Raw genomic sequence first — 27866 nt, 5'->3', positions numbered from 1 at the left:
CCAATAAGTGCGCACGGTGCACTGCAGCTCAGCTATATTTATAGGGCTGTATTTAAACTAGGATACAAAGTTATATGTTATAAGGTACGAGAGAGAGAGAAAGACGTTTATTAACACATAAAAAATAGAAAATTGTACATGTATGAAAAGGCAACCCCAGTGGTTTTTCCGGTGAGGTGCCTGGTTTCTGGGTTTTCAGACTGTGATTTTTACAATGAAAGAAGTATTCCACGTGGTAATACTAGAATATGTGTGACGACTCAAAATGGGGTATTTTGTGAGTCATAATGACTAGTGGTCATGCTAATCACTAGTGGCAGTGGCTTTGACTGTATTGACTTGTGCAGTGCACACACAATGAACGAAGTGCACAATGAAAACAGTTTTGCGAGATAAGGTTACATGTCAAGTTCTCCGTAAGTATCAATTAGCTCTAACTGTATTTTTGTGTACTGAACAACCTCTCAGCTCACTCAATCAAGTAGCCGAATTACTCCATGATGCTCTAGCCTGAAGAACTTTAGTAAGCATAAATTTTATGCATAATAGATGTTTTATTTGCAGCTATTCCAGAGAGTGCCTTGTTGATTATTCCGAAGTCCGAAGCCTGTGCGCTGAATTTATGAATACAATTGTGTCTGCGGGTTCAAAAATCGTCCCAATTTGAGATGAACTAAGATTCTCTCCCTCAATGCAATCATATTTAGGTGCGCATTGTTTTCGCGAAATCAGTTGTTTTAGGTAATTAATAGCTTACGCTGGGCTAACCTATAAGTGGGTTGTCTATAAGATGGTCTAAGTTTCTGACGCATGTTGCAATTGTAGTATTAGTAAAATTCCAAAATTGTTATCGCATGATAATATTTAGGATCTGCGGGCTTTTTTAATCCAATGAAGTATTTGAAGTACAGTCGCCAGCCTATAAGTACGGCGTAGAACCTTGATGGCGCAAGGCTGGATAGATGCTATGAGCGTCCCCTTTGAAATGGGGTGGTGGGTTGCGCCACCAAACTGTCGTGACGACGAGCCGCGTCAACCTCACCAGAGGCAAGTTTGGCGTGTTGTCACGTGCTACCGAGTGCTCCCCAATCTCTGAAGCCATGCATTTCCTGCCTTTGCAGGCCATGCACTCTCCCGTACGCTGCCGCTACTACTGCTCTCGCAATCGACGGGTATACATGTTGACACGGCAGAACTTTTAATTAAATTGTGGTGTTTTACGCCCCAACACGAGAATGATTATGAGGCACGCCGTAGTGGGGGATTCCGCATTAATTCTGACCACCTGGAGTCATTTAGCGTGCGCCCAATGTACGGTAGACGGGCGTTTTGTAGCGTTAGCTACACTGGCCTAGCCAAGCCCGTTTCGCGCGGCACATCAAGAGCCGTGCTGCGCATGCGCAAGGATCAGTGATGTCACACGGCTTGCGCACCGGAGACACCGGAGCCGGCACCTCTCGCGTACTCCGCCGCCGCCGCGCGCGACTCACCGCTGCCGGTCTGCGCATTCCAGAGGAGTGACGTCGTAGCCGTGGTAGACGCACTGGCGCCGGCGCGCACTCGCTGTGCAGTCGCCGTCTGACATTGCGCTGGAGCCGCTGCGCTTCTGACTGGCGTTTGCCAGTGTGGTACAGCCATGGAGAAGGAGAGCGCAAATGCTGCTCAACAGCGCAGAAGAACGGAGAAGCTTGACTCATCGGATCCCGAAGTAGTTGCCTGACAATTAGCGGTTGAGCGTAGGAGGAATGAATAGAAGAAGGCTAAACGTGCTGCGGAGACACTGGAGCAAAGGGACGAACGTCTAGCAAAGCGGCGTTCGTTGCAGTGGCTTAGCTCGGCTATGCCAGGATATAAACATACATGTGCCACATAATACGTATACCGCGTGTGTGTCATTGGAGCAACAGTAAGCATGACAATCAAGCTAATCCTTGACAATCTAGACAACCAGGAAAGCTAAGAATAATCAGCTGAACATTTGCTAACGCTACGTATATCCTGACATAGCCGAGCTAAGCCACTGCAACTTTTTTGCACTTCGCCCCCATCTAAGTGCGGCCGCCGCGGCCTAGAATTGATCCCGCGTCGTCGGGCTTACCAACGCAACACCTAAGCCCGTGCCGTGTTGACACGGCACGGGCTTAACGAGCCAGAAACGACTATACCTAACAAAAATGGGGCAGGATATACCATGTTGTGCGTTGAATCGTTCACGTCCACGAGTAGCATTTACGTGCTTCTAATGTAGCGTTTATACGCTTCAAAACGGTACGGTAGACGCTTTGATCGTGCTATAACCAGATGGTCTAAGTTTCTGAAGCAGCAGTGCTGGTGGAGACCGGAAACATCAATGCTATACAACGATGGCGAGCTCACATATCTTATCGCTGCTGCAAACAAGTGCGGCGTTAAGATAGACTCGCAAATTAAGTAGGCACTGAAATGCTTCTCGTTTGCACAGTTGAAGGCGTTAACGTTAACACAGGCATTTCTACTAAATAAGCGTAACTCCCAATGCCACAGCTTTAAAGGCCCGTAGTTGAGCAAGCTGATCGACAAGCTTGTCTTGAAATACGTCCTTGTATTTACAGTTATGCATTTTAGCTGATGGTCAAAACTTAGCATGTGTACTAGAGCAAACGAAAACGTAGTACATTAGTCCAGATGATGGGTACTAATGCCCAATCATTTAAAGCAAAGATCGACCTACAATCGACTGGACGCCACCGGGCAGACTCTCGCAAAACAACATACGCCGTCAGCCCTCACAACTCCTACCCTTACTGAGTCACCACGGGAATAAGAATCAATTTATTGTATTTATTAGGACGCAGCTGTGGTATTTACCGACATATTTGGCACAAACGTTCGCAAAAAAAAAAAGAAACTTTGTTTACAGCACAGGCGCTGGTCTTGCTTGTCGTAGTGTGTTACACCTAACCCGTGTCATCCCCACAGTGCGCCGCCAGAGCCGTGCCACCGTCTCGTTTCACGCTTCATATGTACTGTTAGAACAAATACTTTGTAGGAACCATATTATGCATGTATCAACAAAATAAATCTGTAAAAGTATCAGAATTCTAAGCTTTATATTTAAATGAACGCCGTTCTTGGCAGGTGGGGTCCAGGGACTTCACTGAATGCAATGCAGACATATAGAACGCAGCACCTTCTGCGCATCTTGTGCGCAAAACCCGGTAGAACGAAACGATCACGTGGTCGAAGGTGTTGCAGAAGAGTAGACTTAACCCAAAACAATTGTTCTTACTATTCTCTTCTGCGTTATCCTGCCAAATCATGGTAGATCGAAATTTTACAGTGAGCGATCTCTAGACACTAGTCTGGAGAACAGATAACGGGCATTACTGAGTACACTAAAAATCTAGATGCAACACACAGGCGTAGGACAAAGGTATTAGGCCTCCAGCAGTAATAACAGCAACTAATTCACTTTTACACTGCTCTATTTAGGTATTTCAGCTAGTTCCTTCAATGACCAGCAATAGCTTCTCTGCAGAGTTTCCTTGAATGTACCAAGCATTTATTTCAGCCTTTGCAATACCTTGCGTACCACACAAATGTGCCGGCAGGGCTAGGTAGTTAACATCTGTAGGTATGCACCTCACTTAAATGAGTATTATAGAGGAGTATTATAAATATGCCTCAATGATTCTACACAAGGTACAGAGGGTCGTTTCAACTTTTTCATGTCTGAAAATGCGAAAACATCGAAAAAAGCACTGTCGCGAATGCGTTGTCATTCAAATTAGTAACCTTTAATCATGTAAGAGTGAACTCATCAGCCGGTTTTCTCATATCCATTTAGTTGAGATATGCACGTAACTGTTATCACTTGCAACACGAATAAGTAAAGAGCTGTTGCTCATATTATTTGCATACGTCTTTTGAGATGCGCGCGCAAATAAGACTTGCAATGCCTTCAGTTTCAAATGGAGTGCACATTAACTAGAATTTGTTTTCCCCAATTTATAAAGTGCGTTTATGTAGCTACTTTCTCCCGTGTATGAAGCTGGTGACAACTCTATGTCGCCTTTTCGAGTTATTTCGAGGAAATAAGCAGGGAACTCATGTGAGGGCTATTGTCATTATGTAGGATGCTCGTTTATGATTTCTTCAGTATATACAGATTGCTGCAAAGAACGCCACGGTTAAAGCGGGCTTACACTTGATCAAATATGTTTACGCTCTAGCTATCTGAGTTCTGTAAGCCGTATTCAATATGGGTCAACCGTCAGGATCTTATGAGGCTGCATCATCGCAACTTGTATGGGGTTGATGTACTAAAGCTATGCAGAAATGATCTTGCCTGGAGTACTTGTCACCATCTGGCCCCCTTTATATTCGCTTCTCATCACATGCCTCCCTCTGCCCAAAAGGTTTCAGCTCACTTTCAGTTGTTTTCATCCAGTTCACGTCTGCAGCGAGGCCTTCGACGCATCGTTGGTTCTTCATTCAAACCCTACTATGCCTGCCTGTATCTGGCGTTCAGCAAAAAACGAATTTCCGATCGCCGGTTCCCAAGCAGTCTTGCACGAAGGGTAGAGTGACTACACGAACGCATACACCGATAGTTCAGTCCTTGGCAACAGTTCTGCCCTTTTTAACAGCGGAGCTGTTTAAGCTTTTGGTTAGAACGTGGAGCGTTAGCAGAAAACTGCGCCTGGCGATGACGTCACCGTGTGTTGCCTAGCAACGCCTCGCACAGCTGGTGCGAGGCGTTGCTAGGCGACGCGCGTGACTTCATTGCTCGGCGAGGTTACCACCCTCTCCTAGGTTACCCTCGCCCACGGAGAAAGAAAAACTCAGGAGGCGCAACTCGGCTCCTTCCCGCGTCGTCATAATGTCACGCTGGAGCGCGGCGGCGGACTACGGTGGGCTAAAGTCCCTATATAAGAACTTTACGGCGGACATCGTGACAGCGCCCCCTACCAAACGCCGGGCGCCTGACGTATGGTCACGAGACGGTTTGTCGAAGTGATGCAGCGGATGCAGGGAGCGCGGGGCTCGGTCGCTCGGTCTTGTCGTCTGCTCGCGCGCGGATGCTTGATTCCAGTCCGCCGTCCTTGCATTAGGTAGCTACAGCTCGAGTACGCTAGCTGAACACGATGCCTGTCACTAAACGAGACGGCAGCTATTACAACGTGTTTTTGCTAAGCTGGCCGGAGCGCCATGACAATGGGACCGACCAGTACTGCCCCAAGGAGCAATAATGACTTTTTCGGCTGGTCAGGGAAGACTGCGCCTCCAAGGTCAGCGTAGTATTTACGCCTGCTGAGCGTTCCGCTGGGGAAATGTTTTTAGCAGACGTTGTCGTTTCTCGTCAGTTCTCGATCCTCGCTTTCTATAGATTTCACTCATTCTTGCAGGCGTTCAATGTCATTTGGAGCTTTGAAAGCTCGAGCGTTTTCCGCGTAATACTTATATCGGCTGTTACAGCTTGGGACGAAGCATCGGCGCCCCATTTTCGATAATCAGTAAACGCATACAGAACGAACACTTACATCGTAGAGGAGCAATGGAAGAACTACAGAACTTAGAAGGTATGATTCGGACTGCGCGAAGCGAGCGACAGATTCTGCTCAACTCTGCTGTTCCGTCTGTGCACGTCTCCCCAAACGTGCCGCAGAAATATAATTAAGTTTATTTCCTGTAGCTATGTATCGCATACTCTCATCGGTACTTTTTATGGTGCATGATGATAAAGATAAACAAATTCTCGTTTTTTGTTACGCCGAAAAATTTGAAAAAGCACGAAGTGCAGTTTTCTATAAGCGCATGGGTATAGTTGGAAATCATCTGCTCTTTCTATACGCGCCTGGCTATGATCGCAGATCGTCTAGTCCTTCAAGGGCTCTAGTTTCTTGCTCTTATTGCCGCATAAAAAGCATGTGATCTTAAATGTATATCTTGAAAAAAATATTTATACCATGACACTGTCTACAGGTATTTTATTCCTTGAGTGCAAACCGCGCTGGCGCAAATATTTTTGCAGCATCCGACAACCCAGCGGAAGCGGCCTGTAGCAGACGACGCCGAGCGCCGTCGAAGAGCTATTTTTTTATTGCGATAGCATTTATATGGACACTTCAACCAAATTTCTGTCGTCGGCGTCGCGGTCGTCGTCGCCGTCGCCGTGAGTTTCCGTATGAAGTCCAAAGGCGATAATATCGTCGCCGCGCGCCGCATGCGCGAGTGAAAGCGAGCGGGGGACGCGCGCTATCACGGAGAGCGAACGCACGGCGGAAAGCAAACGCGACCGTCGCACGAAAGGCCATGGGGGTATGGGAGGGAGGGAGGCGGGGCGACGCTGTGCTGCGACACCAAATGCTTATCTTGCAACAGGCCGCAAGGGGAACTGGCCACTCAATCTCCCACGCGAAGGCAAGAAAGCGGGAAGGCAGTGCGGGCGCGGGGGGGGGGGGGGGGGGGTCAGCTTCCGCTCTTTGTACTTTGCCCGGCTGTAGCGGTCGCCCGCACCGTCTCTTATATCCACACGGCTCTGACCTTTGTATGCGCTGTGCATTCGCCGGTCACTTCCGTTGAAGCGCTAGACCGCACGAACCTTCGCCCACTGCCGCGGCTGCGCTTGCTGCCAACGTTTTGACAGTCGTTGTCTGCGGTCATTCAGTGTGATCTATTCATGTTTGCTTGTGCGCGCTGACACCACATTAGTTAATTCAGTTAGTAAGTGAATGTGTCCAAGTTTATGCAGCCGATAAAACTACTATCCCTACTCCGAAAATCTCTCTACTAATTTGCTATCGCAATTGGTGCTTCGCCTATCGGACAAAACTGCGACATTTTTTTTTCTTCCGTGACCGCGGCCGCACGCACCGCTCCGACCGCGAGGGAAGTAGTTCCATCCGTCGCCGCAAGGGGCGCTGCGCCAACATTCACCACATGTTGGAGGTTATGCAGCATGAAATAAGGCGGACACGGCAAAACAATTGTTGGATTGGAAAGAGGAAACCACGTAAGTGGTGGAACAAGAAAATTAAACAACCTATAGAAGAGCGTAAAGAGGCATCTAGGGTTCATCGAGTAGCCAAAACGTTGAGATTACAAGAAGAAGAGGTTCCTTAGATGGAATACATACCGAGAAAAGAAAAGGGTTGCCAGTGAGCAACCCTTTTCTGCGCAAGTGAGCGTTGCGCAAGTGAACGTTGGGTGCATAACATTCACAAAAGAGACAAAGGCGCCCCAAGAAGATTCTGGAACCATATAAAAGCACTCGGAGCTCCAACTAGAAACTCGCAAACGGCTATAACGGATGAAGAAGGTAACATCTATGATGGCGATGATGCGCTGCGGTACATCACAGACGTTATCAGGCATAACTTCGGCACGAGAAAAAGCGTAGTTCAGACAACAGATCCAGCAGCAACAGAGAGCCCTGAGAGATCAAAATTTATCATAGAAAGCTTTTATTGGAAAAAGGCAGCAGAAAATGTCCCTAACAACACGGCAGCAGGACCCCATGAAATCCCAATACAGCTATTCAAAAACCTCGGTCCAAAAAGCAAGGCACTGCTGACTAATGCCATAGAGCAAGTGATTAGAACAAAGAATATTAACGTTGGATGGCGTGAAAGCAAGATGAATCTCATCTACAAAGGCAAAGGAGATAAGGATAAGACGAGCTCGTACAGGCTAGTTACAGTAACGTCGGTGATATATAGAATGGCAATGCAAGCCGTAAAATTAGAACTGTCGAAGTGGGTGGAGAAAAACGGTGTATTGGGGGAACTACAGAATGGGTTCAGGCCAGGCAGACGCTTAGAGGACAATATGTTTGTACTAACTCAGTGCATAGAGATTTCAGTAGCTCAGAAAAGACCTTTATGGATAGCATTTCTAGATATTAAAGGAGCTTATGACAACGTAGACAGGGAATTGTTGTGGAATATTCTTCAATACGAAGGCATAGATGACGATTTCGTGGAGCTTCTGAGGGAGATATATCGAGACAACGAAGTACAAGTGGCATGGGAAGGCCGAAAAGGAAATGAAATGCTGGGAATTCACCAAGGATTGAAGCAAGGGTGCCCTCTGTCACCATTGTTGTTCACGCTTTACGTCAAGGGCATAGAAAGACGACTGAAAAACAGCGAATTAGGTTTTGATTTATCCTACATGCGTAATGGACAAATGGTGCAACAGAAGGTCCCTGGACTGATGTACGCAGACGACATTGTGCTACTAGCGGACAATAAAAAAGATTTACAGATAGTTGCGAATATCTGTGGGAACGTAGCGACAAATCTAGGCCTTAAGTTTAGCACAGAGAAATCAGGGATTATGATCTTTAATGAACACACGAGTAACTTCGTGGTGTCAATTCAACAGCAAGTAATACCCATAGTGAAGCAATATAAGTACCTCGGCGTACACATAACCGAAGGAAATAATTACTCAAACAACCACCAAGCTAATCTGAAAATAAACGGGAAGCGAAATGCTGCAATAATGAAACACAGAGCACTGTGGGGCCACAATAAGTATGAGGTGGTGTGTGGAATCTGGAAAGGAGTAATGGTGCCAGCGCTAACATTCGCAAATGCCATTATATGCTTAAAATTGGATATATTGGCGGCTTTGGAAGTTAACCAGAGATCAGTAGGCCGGTTGGCTTTGGGAGCTCACGGTAATACGACAAATGAGGCAGTGCAGGGTGACATGGGTTGGGCCTCTTTTAAAGTCAGAGAAGCACAAAGCAAAATTAGTTTTGAAGAAAGGCTCAGGAACATGGATGAAAATAAATGGGCGGCTAAAGTGCACAAGTATATCTACATGAAAAGCGTGGACACAGAATGGAGGAAGATGTCAAGGAAGTTGGCAACCAAGTACCGGATAATCGAAACTGTAAATAGACAACCAGGGGTCATCAGAAAGAAAGTGAGAGAAATAGAGACCGTGAATTGGATGCAAATAATGGAAACGAAAAGGACAATGGAGATTTACAAGAATGAGAAGAAAGAAATTAGAAGGGAAAATCTGTACGATAACACAAAGGGCAGTGCCTTGCTATTTGAGGCTCGAGCCGGTTGCCTAAGGACGAAAACATATCGGAACAAATATTCGGAACAAGATGAGACATGTGTATCCTGCAATAAAGATCCAGAGACCACTCAGCACATCCTAATGGAATGCGACGGGATCCACCCAGCGAGAACCGTAGGTAACGTGCAACTCCCAGAAGCGCTTGGGTTTAAAGTGCAAGGAAACATAAACAGATCAGCCGTAGAGATCAGCAAGAGACGATTAGAGTACTGGTGGAAAAAAAACAGGGAAAAGATGGATACGACCTGATCTCTTAAAATCATAGGCAGTGGTACAAGGTAAATTTTTGAAAAAGAAAAATAATGAGAAGTATACAAAAATGCTAGATAAAGAACATGTATAGTATACCTCATTAAATCAAGCAGGCTAGGTGACTATTTGTCGCCGCCCCGTTTCAAAGGGGATGCCAATAAATGATCATCACATAAACGATGTATTGGGGGAACTACATAATAGGTTCAGGCCAGGCAGACGCTTAGAAGATAATATATTTGTACTAACTCAGTGCATAGAGATTTCAGTAGCTCAGAAAAGACCTTTATCGATAGCATTTCTAGATACTAAAGGAGCTTAGGACAACGTAGAGAGGGAATTGTTATGGGATATTCTGCAGCACGAAGGCATAGATGACGATTTCGTGGAGTTGCTGAGGGAGATATATAGAGACAACCAAGTACAAGTGGTGTGGGAAGGTCGAAAAGGTAATGAAATGGTGGGAATTCACCAAGGATTGAAGCAAGAATGCCCTCTGTCACCATTGCTGTTCACGCTTTACGTTAAGGTTATAGAAAGACGACTGGAAAACAGCGAATTGGGCTTTGATTTATCCTACATGCGTGATGGACAAATGGTGCAACAGAAGGTCCCTGGACTGATGTACGCAGACGACATTGTGCTACTAGCGGACAATAAAAAAGATTCACAGATACTTGAGAATATCTGTGGGAATGCAGCGACAAATCTAGGCCTTAAGTTTAGCACAGAGAAATCAGGAATTATGATCTTTAATGAAGACACGACTAACTTGGTGGTGTCAATTCAACAGCAAGGAATACCCATAGTGAAGCAATATAAGTACCTCGGCGTACACATAAACGAAGGAAATAATTACTCAAGCAACCACCAAGATAATCTGAAAATAAAGGGGAAGCGGAAGGCAGCAATAATGAAACACAGAGCACTATGCGGCCACATTAAGTATAATAGGTGGTGCGTGGAATCTGGAAAGGAGTAATAGTGCCCGCGCTAACATTCGCAAATGCCATTCTATGCTTAAAATCGGATATTTTGTCGGGTTTGGAAGTTAACCAAAGATCAGTAGGCCGATTGGCTTTGGGAGCCCACGGTAATACCACAAATGAGGCAGTGCAGGGTGACATGGGTTGGGCCTCTTTTGAAGTCAGAGAAACACAGAGCAAAAATAGTTTTGAAGAAAGGCTAAGGAACATGGATGAAAATAAATGGGCGGCTAAAGTGCACAAGTATCTCTACATGAAAAGCGTGAACACAGAATGGAGGAAGAGGTCAAGGAAGTTGGCAACCAAGTACAGGATAATCGAAACTACAAATAGACAACCAGGAGTCATCAGAAATAACGTGAGAGAAATAGAGACCGTGAATTGGATGCAAAGAATGGAAACGAAAAGGACAATGGAGATTTACAAGAATGAGAAGAAAGAAATTAGAAGGGAAAATCTGTACGATAACACAAAAGGGCCGTGCCTTGCTATTTGAGACTCGAACCGGTTGCCTAAGGACCAAAACATACCGGAGCAAATATTCGGAACTAGATGAGGCATGTGTATGCTGCAGTAAAGATCCAGGGACCACTCAGCACAATCCTAATGGAATGCGACGGGATCCACCCAGCGAGAACCGTAGGTAACATGCAACTCCCAGAAGCGCTTGGGTTTAAAGTGGAACGAAACATCAACAGATCAGCCGTAGAGAAAAGCAAGAGACGATTAGAGGACTGGTGGAAAAAAAGCAAGGAAAAGATGGATATGACCAGACCTTTTAATATCATAGGTAGCGGTAGAAGGTAAATTTTTGAAAAAGAAAAAGAATAATGAGAGGTATACGAAAATGCTAAATAAAGCACGTGCATAGTATACCTGCTTAAATCAAGCAGGCTAGGTGACTATTTGTCACCACCCCGTTTCAAAGGGGATGCCAATAAATCATCATCATCATCATCATCAACGTGGAATTATCACGACACGTGCTCGCGCTGGCGCCAGCCCATAGTTTCACATGCTGGTATTCTTTCTCCGTGCCCTCGCCACAGCGCGAGGCGCGGCCACGGCGTAAGGCACAGCAGAAGGATCCGGCATTCGTCCATAGAGTAACATACGGATATATGTTAGTCTATGATTCGTCGGCGTGCCTCGGCTGCAGCCGGCGTCGAGATGCGACACGCTGCATTTCGCACCGGCCTCGTTACCCAGAATGGACCGCATCCGCGTCTCGTCGAGCGAGATGGGGGGATAACCGCGATTATGCAAGACGCGAAAAGCGACCCAACACTATTATAGTCCAACGTGTGCGCCGCGCCGCGCCGCCTAGACGCATGCGCATTTTATATACTAAACTAGGAGTTTCACGATGATAGGAAACTGCGAACTCCCTGCATGTTCCGCCACCAGTATCCATCATCCCATCTTGTTCGACGAGACGCTGGTGCGGGCCATTATGTGTGACGAGGCCGGCGCGAAATGCAGCATGTCGCATGTCGACGCCGGCTGCAGCCGGGGCACGCCGACGAACGCCAGATACGTCGGCCACGCATCGCGCCAGACAATAGACGGTTTCAGTGTTTACAAACAAACCTCGCTTGCAGCTGATTGGTTGCCCCATCGGAACTTGCGGCAGGAGAGCTAGAAGCACTTCCAGCTATGTTGTTTGAAGGTATGCGCGACGTGCACTGCTTGCACTGCTTGGTGGACTGCTTGGTTTGCACTGCTTGGTGGAATCTGTGATGAGCTGATTCTACATCGTGAATATTGTCGAGATGACGATCGACTACTTTAAGGCGCTTAGCACCGAAGCAAAAGATCGGTATCGCCAAAAGCTGATGTTTAGAGGCAGAGAGCCGCCCGATCCGCTGGACGATGATGTCGTGCGATTTTCGTTTTCGCCGGGCTCCGAACACCTTTCCTCTGTTACAACCCCGGCGCAACAAGCGGAGCATCTTAGTGAGGACATGCAATGAACGCAGACTGTTGTCTTCAAGGCAGGTAATGGGACTGCCGAAAACAAGAAAAACTTTAATGGCACTTTTTTTTCTTTCTGGGGTTTTACGTGCCAAAAACAGTTCAAATTATGAGGCTCGCCGTAGTGGAGGGTTCCGGATTAATTTTGACCACCTGGGGTTCTTTAACGTGCCCTACAACACAAGCACACGGGCGTTTTTGCATTTCGCAATGGCATTTTTATTGCTACAAGATAGAGGATGAAGTGGTAAGCTGCGCATATGTACATGTACATGTTCTCTGCGTCATATGCCTTGTTTCTGCTTTTCAATATGCATTCACAAATAACTGTACATTCTCAAACGTCATTTAGTGCAAGAAGCCTAGGTCGACTGAAATGGGACTAACTTAAATGCTCACGAATTTACCACACTTCTAACAAAATGAAACCTGTAGTGTTGGGCACGAGATTGCAATCCACAATTGGCCTCCGTTAATTCGTAAAGGCTTTTAGAATGTGACCGAAACTTCCTACATGCATGCACGGAAAGCGCTAACTTTTCTGCGATTCTGCTCTGCGATACCGATAAGAATGCTCACATACCGTCGCGGTGGCTCAGCGGTTACGGTGCCCGGTTGCTGACCCGAAAGACGCCGTTTGGGCCCCGGCCTTCGTATTTCGATCGAGGCGAAATGCTAGAGTTCCGCGTACTATGCGATGTCAGTGCACGTTAAAGAACCACAGGTGGTCGAAATGATCCGGAGCCCTCCACTGCGGCGTCCGTCATAGCACGAGTCGCTTTGGGACGTTAAACATGATAAACCAATGCGCACATCTACCTAGGTAGTAAAGCTACAGAAGTGCACTTGTGCCCCAGATACGAAAAACATTAAAATAAAACAGCGGCAGCATGGCACCCGCTAAACAATAATTTTAACTCATGTTCGTAGCATGGCGATCCACGCCGAGGCAAGAAACTGGACGAGCGGGCAAACTCGGGGCGAGAGTCGAGCTGCTGTCGCGTGAGTTAATTACACGACATACGGCCAGAACAATCGTGCAGTAGCACTTTTATTATTCAACATTATAGCAGTCCGGCTACTCCATGTAGTAACGTACCTTGGATGACGTGAGCGGAGCAAATCTGGGAGCTCTTGGTAGGCTCCCAGATTTGAAAAACACTGTTGACGAGTAAACGTAATGAAAACAGTCGATGCTCCAAGAGCTACTCGCCGTCATGCAACACACTGAATGCCACAAGTCGCACTTATATCGATATACCCGAAAAATAACACAGAATATGCGCAGGACGAGCGCGCGAGCGAACAAATACCAGCAAAAACGAGCAGAAGGAACGGCTACCGGAAGTTTCCTAGCGGCGCCGGATGCCGGCGCACAGCGTTCCAGAGCGCGGTGGCGCTGGATGAAACCGTCTATTGACCCTTTTCGCGGAGCAGTTAGCTTTAGAGAAACGAGATGGCGCTCACGGCGGCGCGCAGGGCTTTACGCGCTATACCTCTCCTCAGCGACCGCGCACGAATACGAAACCATTACCGCTTCTACCTTGCTTCTGTGCGATCAGCTGTCGGACATGCAACTGAGTTTTCGCTAACACACTGTGCTCCAATCATGCTAGATTGGATCATGTGGATTGAAGACGTGCGCAGTAGTTGGCTGCAAAAATTGTGACTGGCATGTTAAGGAATAGAATGAATCTGTGTGGCCAAGTTCGCGGACCGCTGCTGCAACTGTCCGAATTTGTTACCGGCCCCTCGTGATGTACGGCTTTCCTCGCGGATACAGAAATTTGCTCATGCGCCAGCCTTGTCTCGCTAACCTTCAAAGAAAAGGCTTCTTTCCCAGAACGTCGGCGAGAGTGAGTACCGCTCGTTAAACAATGACAAAGGGAGTAGCGCCGCTTCCTGTCATAGTAAGTTTCGCGCACGTTATCTATACACATCTGTCCCAAATGGCAGGAAAACTTACGCCCACTCTATCGCCGACGTATCAAGAATAAGTGAACGGGCGCACACTTGAATATATGCGCACTGTATACGCACAACAAATGGTGGACTACACTGATGGCGCACGAAATAATGGTCGAAGTTGAATGTTTCGTGAGTAACCGAAGGAGTGTGCTGGTCTGGGCTGGTTGGTACATCATTGGTAAGGGAACAAACAGCGCCAGGACGGGACGAAGTGAGTAGACAGACAAGCGAGTTTCTAGCTGTAATATACATTTGCTTGAAGGTATTACAATGTACAAAACAGCTACGTTTCATACCTTGTGCGTAGCAAGAGAAATCTATCGGAACTGAGCACAACCACGAGCAATTAGGCAGAAAAAAATCAGATAGTGGCCGCACTGAGGAACTTCACTGAGTCAGAACTGACAAGACACTGCTTTAAACTATTTGCCGAATAAAGAACAAATAGCAAAACACACTAATCCTGACTAAATCCTGACTGAATTCATGAGCGGAACGTTTGGATAGCTTGGAATACATACTTAGCCCGGCTTTTAGAACAAGCACCATATACGCTGCTTGCGCCGTTTGGACATAGCTTAATCAGCTCAGAAAGCGTTTTTGCATGTTCTCTGAAGCTGTGATCAAAGCTTCGTGTCGTCCACCTAGTCACCGTCTACGATATCTCCGAAAACAGAGGTTTTCTTAGCCGCGCGGGCGTCATACACTTTCATTGTAAACAAGGAGGCAGCGGAGACAGTTGAGGCAAGCAATGGACGCGTCACCACGTGATCAAACATGGCAGCGGCCACAGGATCGCAGCGAAAAGGGTCAATAGAGTGCGGCGCTTTCGCTGCCGTGGCGTGCCCGTGCCGAGCGCGCTCGCGCGTCAACGCTACGTCGGACTATAAAGTGGCCTTTAGAACGCTGCGCGCCGACCCCGAGTATCGTCCCGATACCCGGGGTCGACTAAGTTTTGCTAAGAACCAGCCAAGCCTAACCAAGTTAAGCAAAGGAAAGCAAAGTTAAAGCTCACCAGCTTCGCTGTTTGCCGAGTCTTTGCACCATTTAGTGTGAAGCTGCCCCTAATTTTTTGTTGTTGTTTTTTATTCTGCATTGCGACGTAAATGCAACGCAATTCAATATCAAACAGCAATGGCATAAACGATTGGTGCGTGATATTACAGGGACGATACACTACATGAGTGAGAGGAGACACCAATTAATTTTTCATTCGCTAAGATATTGCTGTTGATATCCGTAGCGTATAAGCCGCTGACTGCTTGCTTAGTCCATAGAAACGAGTATTTACCAGCGCTATATTCATGGACGGGCGCTATGAAAACTCTATATTTGCGCTCAAGTGCACACGAACACGTCCGACTTAAGGAACCCTGACCAAAGTTTGTCGTCCGGTTTTAGTTCGATATCTTTCCTTGGTTAACTCCCTTCTTTTAACGCGATAGCGTTAGGGGCCCCGTGTCACAGAAAATCCGGCGTTAAGCATCGGCGTCTGACGGAAATAATCATGCCGAACCACATCATCCCGAACCACCCTAACCACACAGGCCCTCCGAGTGGCGCAAGGCGTTAGTGAACAAAAATTGAATTTCTCAAAGTAAAATCCATCAGATCCGTCAGGAAAACCATAAAGTACGACTTAACCACAACCGACAGGCGTGATAGCGTCGGATTGTAATTTGAATATACGATAAAAAGCCTGATAAGCAGCAAGGGATATTTGAATGCTATCGCGTTCCACTCTTAAAGGTGAAGCTTAAGCGTCCTCCAATTCTGATGGTGTTTCGCTGTACTTCGGTTCTAGGTAGGGAGCCTACATGCAACGCCGTTGCTTGTAGGGTCCCTAGTTCTAGGCAACATGGGGAATGTTGAAAACCCAGCCTTTCTAAATTTTGGACAAGCGCGCGCCTTGGGGCAACAGCTAACAGTTAATAAAATAAAAGAATAGGTGCTAGGGCCTCCACATTTTGATACAAGACGGCTTAAGTTGCTCCTGTAGAAATGTCTTTCCAGCAATGCATTCGTTCCTAAAAGTCAAGCCGACTTTAAGGAAATCATTGTAAGCTTGGTCTTTGTAAGCTGGCTTTCCCACGTTCTGTGTTGCAGTGAAGCCTACTCATAAAGAAAATGTAATGCGAACGGAGCCGGATAATTAACGCTATCGCGTTCCACTCTTAAAGGTGAAGTTTAAGCGTCCTCCAATTTTTTCATTATCGATCTGACCTTGGGAAAGGGTGGAGGTCATGTGCTTGCGGTGGGAAAGAAGTGGAGGCTTGAAGATAGGGTAGTGCCAGCGGGAGGAGGAGACGCCAGTGTGTTAGTAACTTAATTTTCAACAATTGGGCCAGCTTGCGACATAAAACACTCCATTCTTAGTAGAGACATATAAAGTCAACAGACAATGAAGTCAATGAAACCACAGGGGAAATTGTTCGTGGTTTAAATTGAAATGCAGAAAATCTGGACCACATCGTTATTTTTTCTTCCACTTTTCGTCAGTACCTTCAGCGTTTGGACGTAGTTTTGACATGCCGTTCAAACACTGGACTTCAGCTCAACACTAAAAGTGTCACTTCGTCAACATGAATATCAAAGTGTTCGGTCACCTTGTCAGTAAAACTGGCGTCTGACCAGATCCCGACAAAGTTGCTGCGGAGCTTCGCTTCCCTCGCCCAGATAATTAAAAGCACTTACGCAGTTTCCTTGGCCTGGCGTCTCACTTCCGCCGCTTCATACACTTTGTTGCCATTGCGTCACCACTGCACAAGCTGCTCACCTCGGGCTCTGCCTTCACTTGAATAGACGACTGTGAGTTTGGTTTCGAAGCCCTCAAACCTGCATTAACATCAGACCCAGTCCTCCGTCACTTCGATGAGAACGCACCTACTTTTCTCCACACCGACGCTAGCGCAAGAGAGAGTTGTTGCGTATGCCAGTCACGCTCTCACGGCAGCGGAACAGAACTAGTCGATAACCGAGCAGGAATGTCTCGCAGTAATTTGGGCCGTACAAACGTTCCGACCATAGCTTTATGAACGACACTTACAGTAATTACCGACCATCACGCCCTCTGCTGGTTATAGTCACTGAATAATTTGCCTGGACGCCTTGGCCGCTGGGTACCCCGTTTGCAGGAGTATATTATAACGCTGTGTACAAATCTGGCAAAAAACATCAAGACGCCGGCGCTCTGTCTCTCCCTGCCCCCTACCACTTTCATCTTCGAGAAACTCCCTTCATTCTTAGTCAGGTGATGATGCCGCCACATCGTCGCTTGTGTTATCATTACTAGCCGCTGCTGACCCAGTATCTTCCAATCATTGCGCTCAGTTTGCTTCATGTCAACGCGACGATCCATACTACAGCCACATCATTCAACGTCTATGTGCAGCTTCTCATCCACATAATGCCAGATTGCGTCGCCAACTACAGCAGTTTAAACTCGAGAACACTGTACAGCACCGTTATGTTTATAGTACCGATGGACACTATATAGTGGTTTTCCGTGCTACCACGTCCACTACGTTCGCAAGTCCTAGAAGCCTTTCACGACGACCCATCTGCTGACCACTTGGGTTTTCAAAAGACGCACAGCCGTATTAGGAGGCGCTTCTTCTGACCTGGCCTGTCTACCTTTGTGGCGAAGTACGTCACTACTCTCGCACTCTGTCAATGCGGGAAACTAACCACTTCACCCCCTGGTGGCCTTTTACAGCCACTACCTTGTCCCGAGACACCTTTCGGCTCGTTGGGGTATACCTGGTTGGACGTCTTCCCATAACGGACCTCTTATCTCCTGCTGCATAATGTCTACCAGTTCCTTATATTCCCGGACTGTTGCAGGAAGCGCCTTCATTTTTTATGTTTTCTGCGATTCTGCTGCTATTTGTTCGTGTGTTGCGTTAGTATATCTCCCAAATTCTAAGGTTAAACGTTTATTATTGCTACCAGGGCTATACTTTCGATATTCATCTATCGTAATTTTGTCTAGTCGTTCGTAGACCGTTCCTGACACTAAGGCGTAGTCGATACATGACTGCTTGTTACTGTATTGCCACTTTACGTGTCCACGACACTTAGTATTGCGGTAGCAATTACATGTACACTGCAAGCCGATTTCTGCCATCGTCGTCACCGTGAGGTTCCGTACAAAGTCCAAGGGCAATGAAATCGTCGCCGCGCGCTGTATTTGTGCGTGAAAGTACGCGATGGACGTGCGCTTTCACGGGGAGCGAACGCATGGCGGAGAGCAAACGCAACGTCTTTCGTTGCGCGAAAAGCCGGGGGGGGGGATGGGAGAGAGAGACGGTGGCGACGTTGTGCTGTGGCAACAAATGCGTATCATGCGACCGGGTGCTAGGGGAACTGGAATCTCGCAAGCGAAAGGAGGAAAGCGTGAAGGCAGTGCGGGAGGGGGGTGGTGCGGCTTCTGCTCTGCGAGCAACTGCCTACTTGTACTTTGCGCGGCGGCGGATGGTCACGCGCACCGTATCTTGAAAGCGATCTGCAACACGGCTCCTAGCTTTGTATGCGCTGTGCATTCGGCGCTCAGTTTCCGTTGAAGTGATAGACCGCACGAACCTTCGCTCACTGCTGCTAGCGCGCTTGCTCACGCCAGCGTTTTGATAGCGGTTGTGTGCGGTCATCGAGTGTGATCTATTCATGTTTGCTTGTGCGCGCTGACAGCATGCTTGCTAATTCTGTTAGTAAGCGAATTTGTCCTAGCTTATACAGCTGATAAAACTACTTTCTTTACCCCCCTATAGCTCTCTACTAATTTGCCATCGCAATTGATGCTTCGCCTTCGGGCGAAACTGCAACTTTTTTTTCTCCTTGTCAACTATTATAAGGTTATGTTCCTCGCACAGGTGCAACACTAGAGAACCGTCGTGATTAGCATATTTGTCAATCCTCCATGCGCCCATGCCCAACCCCAACACTTCGGTGAAAACAAGTAGGCCTTCACATTGAAAAGCAGTGAAACAGAAAGACAGCACTCGTGATAACCACGAGAGCAATGTGTGATGGCTGTGGTGGTGATCGGAGATCAATACGACGACCCCTTCGGTTATTACGGAGTACAGACTGTCAGCGACAAGGACAACATGGAAGGGCGAAGGAGTGCGTACCTAGTTCTGTTGTTCGGGAGCCTACTATCTTCTCTATTAAGGTGTATTACTGCGCTAAGTAGTTTGAAGTTTGGAATCCGGCTATCTTCGTAAAATCAACCTCTAACGCCATGGCAACATAAGTAATAGTCACCAATAATTTGGTTCGAACCAATAACTCTGCGTGTACAATCTGGACACTCTATCGATGCTCCGCAGCCACGTTGCTTTGCAATGCGGAGCTAATTTTAGGTTTCAGACTAAGCACTTGACTTCACGGCTGCTCGGCTTCAATTGCGCATTTTGAATATATGTATGGAAATTATTCATAAAAAGGTAATTAGTGAATATTTTTATATATACTTGATCATTTTCATTTCTCGTAGGCTATTTCCGTATCTTCCAAAATTCGTTTGCACAGGCACAACAGTCTGTCTAACACGGGGGATTTAAAAAATTATTAAAACTGAAGAAGTGGTTGTCTACATACACCACAACTGATCTTTATAGATATGAAACCGGAATATTGATCCACATGATCTAGATTACGTCAGCAGGCACACAATATTATCATGCCAATTCACAGTGTTTTATTGGGCAGCTCTCGCCAAATACCATCCTAATTATTCGACTTACTATTGCGCGCTTAAGCAGTCCGCTAAAGAGAACAGATCTATTTGGATAAATTCTTTGCTTAAACTAAATTTTGAAAAAATACGTACTCGTTATATTTGGCGAAAGACAATCGTATATTATTTACCACGTATGAGCACTGCATTCTTTAATAACCATGCTATCGGCACAAAATTTAGGAGTTATTTTTTTAAACTAGTGCTAATTAAAGCACTTCTGCCACATGCTGCTCCGCTTAATTTCCAGAATTTTGCATGTGCCGGAAATTGAATATTGAAATTTATATATAGCAATCTTGCTTGAGCTAACACGAGACATTGCAATTTGTGGTTAAGCATACCAATTCATCAATGATCTTAAGTCACGTGCATCTTACTCACTTTTCTCTGAAAACACCATATGCAGGAATATTTCGTCATTTATTTAATAAAGCTTTTCTCTGTGTGTGATCTTTTCATTTGTCCTTTTAGCAGGAGGAGCCGGATATTGGTTGGGCGACATCTATGGCATAGCGATGGCACCTGGTAAGTGGAAAGGTCAATAACATAGCGAACAACGTCTTGTTGAAATGCCTGACAGGTACTAGGGCTGGCGGGGCGATAAAGAATTCCTGGAACACAAGTTACTGCCGCACCACTGATTGTATACTTCTTTCCCTCGATGAGCAAAGTTCATAAACATGCCAGCAATACTTTTCTGACTATGTTTCTTTAAGTTAATTACGACGAGCCTGTGCGGCAATGGCTCAGCCATCAGCTTATACTGGAGGAGCAAATGGCAGAAACAGCAACAGTGCCATGCTATGCTATGAATAGCGAGCAAGCACGCAGTATTCGCAGTACCATTGAGAATTCAACGACCCGGCTCACGTCGGGGTCCTTCCTATAGGCCTTCTTCAGGGCCCGGGCTCTTGCCTCTCTTCTTCCAGGGTTATGTTCGGGATGCATGTTCCACGGGATCGGCGTGGCCATAAATGTTTCCATGAGGTGCACCAGGATCCACGCCTTCACGTTACTGCAGGCCTTCCACGTAGCCCACCCTTCGGAGGACCGCCTAGGTCAACATGAACCCCTTGATCTGGTTGACTTTATGTGCTGGGAGCCTTCGAAAATTTCGCTCACGAGGTGGTGTTGAGCTATCTCCTTGACTCGGTCTAGGGCAGGAGAATGTACGAGTACATCAGGAACTTTCTAACAAACAGGACGGTGACCGTGTTTCTGGGCAACCTGAGGTCAGAAAAATGTGGAGTCCTGAACAAAATAGCCTCCCCAGGGAATCCCACAAGAGTTCATTATCTCCCTGCCTCTTTTGAAATCATTATATATATATATATATATATATATATATATATTGGTGAAATTTGGAGTAGTGTTCATAGTGTGTTGCACTCGTGATGTTTCTGATGCGTCGGTTTTGCAATGCGGATTGAAACACGCCAAGAGTCTCAACGCGCTGGCTTGTACGTGAGAAAGGGTTTTCTATGACCCTTGTCGACACATGCGTCTCTGACGTAATGGTTTCAAATCAGGGTTGTGTGCTAGAGATCCCGTGGTTCAATTATGCTGGCGTACTTTTAATGATGTTGATTTAATTATTTTTTATACCGCCGTACTTTGTTGAAAATGAGTTTCCAAAGTCACAAAGCCGATGAAAGGCCAAAAGGCATAGTTTAGGCAAATCCATAGCCATCATTCTTATGCTGGCTAAACCACCTTGCTTGCGGCCGCCGTAGACACTGGCACCACAGTTCCTTCTAGTAATTATTGCATAGAGTTGCTCTTCAAGCAAGTAAAAGCACCAAGTCTAATATTGTGGCAGGAAGAAAGTAGGCCCACGCGATTGTAGAATAATGTATATTTACAACATATGTTTGCGGCGTTCCGGCAACGGCCAGAGTCTTTGTCTTCCTCTAGTACGTGTCACCTTCTTCTTTCCCTTCCCCGTAACATCACCATCTCGGTGGAGTTAACGCCGCCCCGGTGCAGATTATAGAGCCTCACTTAATGTGGGGACGTAGGGCTTGAGCCTAGCGACGTGAACAACATCGCTGGAGACGTTGGTAGGCACTGAAGACTGACCTACTGCGGTGATCTCGTATGTCACGTCAGACAGTTGACTTAAGGTCTGTTACGGACCAGAATAACGGTAAAGCAGTTTTTTCGACAAGCCGACGCGACGTGAAGGCGTCCAGAGAAGGACAAGGGAACCAGGTGAAAAATGGTGGTCTCGGTTCCGAAGGTCGTAGCGTCGCTTTTGAAAACCATGCGAAACTGTGAGGCGATGAAGGGCGACCTCTCGGGCCTGGGCGGCTAGGGGAAAAGCATCGCGAGCGTAACCAGTGCTGGATTAATGTATTTCGGAAGGTAGCAACGTGTCGAAGGGCAAGGTGGGGTCGCGGTCACACAAAAAGTAAAATGGTGAGAATCCGCCAGTGTCGTGACTGGGCGAGCTATATACGAAAGTGATGTATGGTAAAGCGACGTCCCAGTCGCGGTGATTGTTGGAAACCTACATGGCCAACATTTCAGTTAGTGTCCAGTAGAGGTGAGGTCCTTCGTTTGAGGGTGGTATGCGGTAGCAATCTGGTGTTCTGTAGAACAGGAGCGGAGTAGATCATCGACGACCATCGATAGAAAGTAGCCGCCACGATCCGTAAGTAACTGGCGAGGGGCGCCGTGGTGCCGGATGACGTCGTATAGTAAGAAGTCCGTGACATCTGTAGCGCAGCTGGTTGGCATCGCTCGCGTGATGATATATCGCGTGGCAAAATCCATTTGTTGCCTGCAATGCAAATTGGAAAGGGGCCAAGGAGATCGAGGCCCACACGGAAGAAGGCTCGGTAGGGATATTAATTCGTTGAAGCAAACCAGCAGGAGGCATAGCAGGCGTCTTCTGGCGCTGCACAGGTCGCAAGAAGCGGCATAATGGCGCACAGACCAATAAATGCCGGGCCAGAAGAAGTGGCGCCGCCGGTGGTCGTAAGTACGAGTGATGCCCACATGTCCAGCATTAGGAGCGTCGTGAAGCTGCTGGAGCACGGCTAGTCGGAGCTGCTTTAGAACGACTAGGAGGAGCTCCGGGCTATTAGAACGAACGCTACGACAGTATACAGTTCCATCGCACAAGGTGAACATCCGGAGGGAAATGTCATTGGGCGATGAGCTTAGGCAGTTCATAAGTGTTCGAAGAACAGATCTTGGCCCCTGCTCGTCGCCAATATGGAGAAAGCCGGAGAGGGACAGAATACAGATGTCCGAGTCAGCATCATTATCGTCCGGTTGATCCACGGGATTGCGGGTCAGGCAGTCAGCGTCTTTAAGCAGGCGCCCTGACTTATACATAACAGAAAATGTACATTCGTGCAGACGCAATGCCCAACTTGCAAATCGTCCAATTGGGTACTCCAAAGAGTAGAGCCAACAGAGGGCATGATGATCAGTTACGACGCAGAAGCTCCGAACGAAAAGGTAAATTCGAAATTTCGTGACCACCAACACAAGCGGGAGACATTTCCTCTGAGTAAGGGAGCAATTTTGTTCGGGCGTGGAAAGTAGGTGGCTGGCGTAATCAATGACACGGTCTTGGCCCTGTTGACGCTGAGCGAGGACAGCGCCGATGCCATGACCTCTCAGATAAAACATCATGTTTGCTAACATCAATGTTGGATCCCACCTGTTGTTGTCGCACACTCTCTCGTATATCGCAAGCCAATCCTCGACGTCGGCGTTGTCCGTGCCACAAAATGTCCCCAGGTCCCGCGGATGAGTGAGGATGGCCGTTGGCACGGACTGCTGAGGCGTTGTCGGTTGTGTCGGTAGATCTTCCATTGTCGCGGTAGGTAGGTGACGTCCGCTGCTAAGTTTCGTGGTTTCGTATACTTAGATTTAGGTGCACGTTAAAGAACCGCAGGTGGTCCAAATTTACGGAGTCCCCCACTACGGCGTGCCTTATAATCAGATCGTGGTTTTGGCACGTAAAACCCCATAATTTCTATGTACAAACCTGATTCACTTTCTACATAATCACCGTTAACTTCTAAATACTTTTCGTACCGCTGCACCAGGTTCTTTAGTCCGTCTGCATAGAAGTTCACCGCCTGGGAATTGAACCCGTTGACAACGGCGGTCTTGTTTCTCTTGTTGTCTCCAAACCGTTGTCCCCCAAGCCACTGTTTTAAGTGCAAGAGGAAATAGTCACCTGGTGGAAGGTCGAGACTATGGGGTGGGTGATCGAAAAGTTCACAAACAAGAGCTTGAATCTTCTCCTTGGTTCGGGCAGCTGTGTGAGAACATGCGTTGTCATGGAGGAGGATAATTCCGGACGACAGTTTCCCGCGCCGGCGATTTTTGATCGCACGTCTCAGTTTGGTGAACGTTTCTCAGTATACGTCAGCTGGTACTGTGGTCCCACGCTCCATGAAATCAGCCAAAAAGAACGCCCTTTTCGTCCCAGAAAACGGTAGCCATCATTTTCTGATTTGATTAAGGAGACTGCTTGGGTGTTTACGGTTTTGGTGAAGAGGAGTGGCACCACTGAATTGATTGCTTTGTTTCTGCAGTGACGTAGGATATCCAAGTCTTGTCGCCTGTAACAATGTGCGAAAACAGCTAATCTCCGCCTTGTCGGTATCAGTCCAAAAACGCTCGTCCACTTGACATTCTTTGCTGTTTAAGTTGGTCGGTGAACATTTTGGTACCCACCTTGCGCACACTTTGTCATATCCGAGCTTTTCAGTTACAATCATGTAAATTGTAGTGCGTCCAACCAGACCACTAACTGTAAGTCGTCGATCTAATCTCAGTTCCCGGTCCACTTGTTGAACAGTTTCATTGGTCTGGACGCTGGGCCTGCCACTCCGCTCTTCATTGTGCACATTTGTGCAGCCATTTTTGATGTATCGGCGCCATTTTCTGACCTTTACTTCACTCATCACTGTAGGTCCATAAACTAAGCCCACCTGCCCATGAATTGGAGAAGCTGATGATTCTTTTGCATGCAAAAATCTAATTACAGCTCGCACTTCGCAACAGGCGGGAGCAACGGTTCTTGCTGACATTGTCGTTGGAATTCCCCGACAAATAGACGGCTACTGGGCCAAAACAATAACTTCATTGCCTTCGCGAAGAATTAACCGATGACGCTGCACAAATAAAACTTATCGTGACGTGTGAATATTTAAATATATACTAACGGCCCTTACTTTTTGAATAACCCTCGTATATTTACAACTGATGTATATTGTTGTTGTTGCCTCAAAACATAGTGTACAGGCAACGACCAGAGTCTTCGTCTTACTCTAGCTCGTGTCATCTTCTTTCCTTTCACCGTAACAGTACTTAGTTTAGCATTTGACTTGACGTTTTTTTCTTATGACATACTCGCTCGCGCGAGCCCTAGAGGACCATAATAAAGTTTTTCATTCATCCATCCATACAAATGTCTTTACAGGAAGAGCGGGGGTGGGGCTGCAGATTATTCAGCGCTCTCCACCCTTGTACCCAACATACAGGTGGTTGTTAAACGTGATAGAAACGGTTAGCGTAGGTAACTGTACGTGGGCGTAGTTAGATCAAGATAGATGTGCAATAATTTCTATAGCGATCGATTCACGGTACGTCGTGCAGCGATAGCCACGTTGCAAAGCTCTAGTGCTTATCAACGAATGAAGCGGCTGTTGTGTATTTGCATTTCAGTTATATAAATCTTGCAGCCGATGTACTTACTTATTTCGATAAATTCAATTTCTGATGGTGTTACAGAATGCCGTAGTGAAAGAACACTAAAATATCTATAAGCCGATGGTACATTATTCACTGGTAGATATAAATGGCGGTGGTGTTGTGAATGGTGACGACTCAGGTAGCCAAGTTATTTCATTTATTGGAAGTTTTTCAATGAGTGATTCTGAAAATGCACTCGTGCGATGAAAAAGCACGTCGACGTTCTCGTGGCGAATCGTCCTCGATGACAGAAAACATGGCTGACAAAGGAGTTAGTTCATTTTGTAAGCCTGGATTGAGTTAAATTTTGTGGAACAACAATAGACGAGACAATTTCCTCGCACTGAAATATTGACAAAATGCGCACTACCTTCATCGGACATGCACCAGAGAAACATCAGGAGCTTGAACAAATTAACGTAATGCAGTCCTGCACTGACTCAAGTTTATCAATACTTTTTTTACTCGAGTGCCTCACCACACATAAGTAATCAGTCTTTGACATTAACAGTGCTTTATTTATTATTTATATTGAGAAGACGCTGCGATTCAAAAATTGTGGTGCAAATTCCACAAACAAAGCAGTAGGTACAACTTGATGCCAATTAGTGACTAAAGCGCGAGGTATAAATGCCGAAAAACCACAATCTGATTATGAGGCGCTCTATAGTGAGGCAGTCTTGGATAGTTTTTAACGTGAAACTAAATCTATGTGCGTGAGCGTTCTTGTGTTTCTGCTCCTTCCTAATGCAGTCACCGTGGTCGGTATTGCACTGACGACCTCGAGCTCAGCAACGAAATGCTTGATGTTTTTCTTGACGTTCTTGATGTTTTAATAACGCACAGAATACAATGAATAGGAATTGGAATGTCGATTCTAAAGCACAATTATCGAATCATGAGATCTCGTAACTAAATTATAATATAGTCGCGTCAGCGAAGCATGTCATTCCAGTAGTTCTTTAAAACAACTATTCTTGTCCTTCGTGGGGCAGAACTGCGAACCGGTCTACAGATGATGTATGGTTTACATAGAAATTCATTTACAATGGCGTTCGTCTGTTTTAGTAAGAGATTCCTGATTGCGTACTCACCAAATGCAGATATACAATTTTAACCTTCGGAGCTTTTTATGCCTACCTAACTTATGCGTTCGACGTTTTTTCTCTTTTTTTAGGTGTTGACACCACTGTTACACGCCCAGACTTGGTATCAGGTGGTACCAAGTACGCAAAATGCAATCAATGCAGCTGCAAGATCACTTGGGAATTAACAAATTATGGGAAGGGTGGCAGCTGCAAAAAACAGTTCGAATTCACTTGTACGTGCAACAGTTATCGGTGCGACAAAAAGGAGACGCAGTTCTGCATGGCTAAGTTGGTTTCTCCAATGTAAAGGATGTTTGTAGCAGAAACGTGTTACTGAGTGATCACTCAATAAAGCTTAGGTTATTCACCGCTGTATTGTTGGCTTCAATGGCAAAAAAATCTATTCAGTCATATCTTGGTTGCACACTCTAAGAAAAAAAGAAAGGAGTAAGTAGGGCATGGAGGTTAGTCTTTTTGCAGAGTAGCTGACTTGCTACAACTGTTCGTCTCTTCGGGAGCAACTGTCAGGCGATTAACTGCTACAACTTTTTTATTGCAATTATATGGACATTCCAAGCGAATTTCTGCCCTCGGTGTTGCCGTCGCCATCGCCGTCGCCGTGAGGTTCCGCAGAGAGTCTAATGGCGATGAAATCGTCGCCGCGCGCCGTATGCTGTATGTGCGAGTGCAAGCGCGCCTTTCGGGTGAAACTGTGACAGCGAGGCTAATAAGCCAGCCTTAATTTGTAGTTAGTATCGAGAAACTATTAAGAAAGAAAATAAACTTTCTTGCCGACGAACCCGCGTATCCCCGGTCCCAAAGCGAGCGTCGTAACCACTAGGCTATACAGCCAAGCTTGCAGAACATGCATTTATGCGAACTATATGATTGCGTGCGAGCGTCGTCGTCTTCGTCCACAGCTGGCGCGTTCGTACGCTCGTGCTCTGCGAGTGGAAAAGGTTTTGAGCCCTATGAGAGTGAGAGAGAGAGAGCCGCAGTCACGGAGCGGGTCTCCTGTTACGCGGTGTCGGCATGGGAATGTGGTGTAGGTGTTGC

The 27866-nt window shown here is 46.6% G+C and overlaps 1 protein-coding gene across 2 annotated transcripts; it reads left to right on the top strand.

The window, feature by feature from the left end:
* The first annotated feature begins 125 nt into the window (after positions 1–125).
* On the top strand, positions 126–27161 carry LOC125944764 (uncharacterized). 2 transcript variants are annotated; one of them, XM_049665985.1, is made up of 4 exons: positions 144–523; positions 19130–19382; positions 20473–20526; positions 26900–27161. In XM_049665985.1, the coding sequence occupies exons 2-4, from the start codon at positions 19286–19288 to the stop codon at positions 27115–27117; spliced, it is 369 nt and encodes a 122-aa protein (XP_049521942.1). In that variant the 5' UTR covers positions 144–523; positions 19130–19285; the 3' UTR covers positions 27118–27161. The 2 variants fall into 2 exon arrangements, 1 of the variants encoding a protein (XP_049521942.1); XR_007466469.1 differs by lacking the exon at positions 19130–19382 and having other exon boundaries at positions 126–523.
* The last annotated feature ends 705 nt before the right edge of the window (positions 27162–27866 follow it).

This window comes from Dermacentor silvarum, chromosome 4 (genome assembly GCF_013339745.2).
Source record: "Dermacentor silvarum isolate Dsil-2018 chromosome 4, BIME_Dsil_1.4, whole genome shotgun sequence".
Classification (NCBI taxonomy): domain Eukaryota; kingdom Metazoa; phylum Arthropoda; class Arachnida; order Ixodida; family Ixodidae; genus Dermacentor; species Dermacentor silvarum.
The sequence above is the reverse complement of the archived record's forward strand: the minus strand, read 5'-3'. Positions and strand labels throughout refer to the sequence as shown.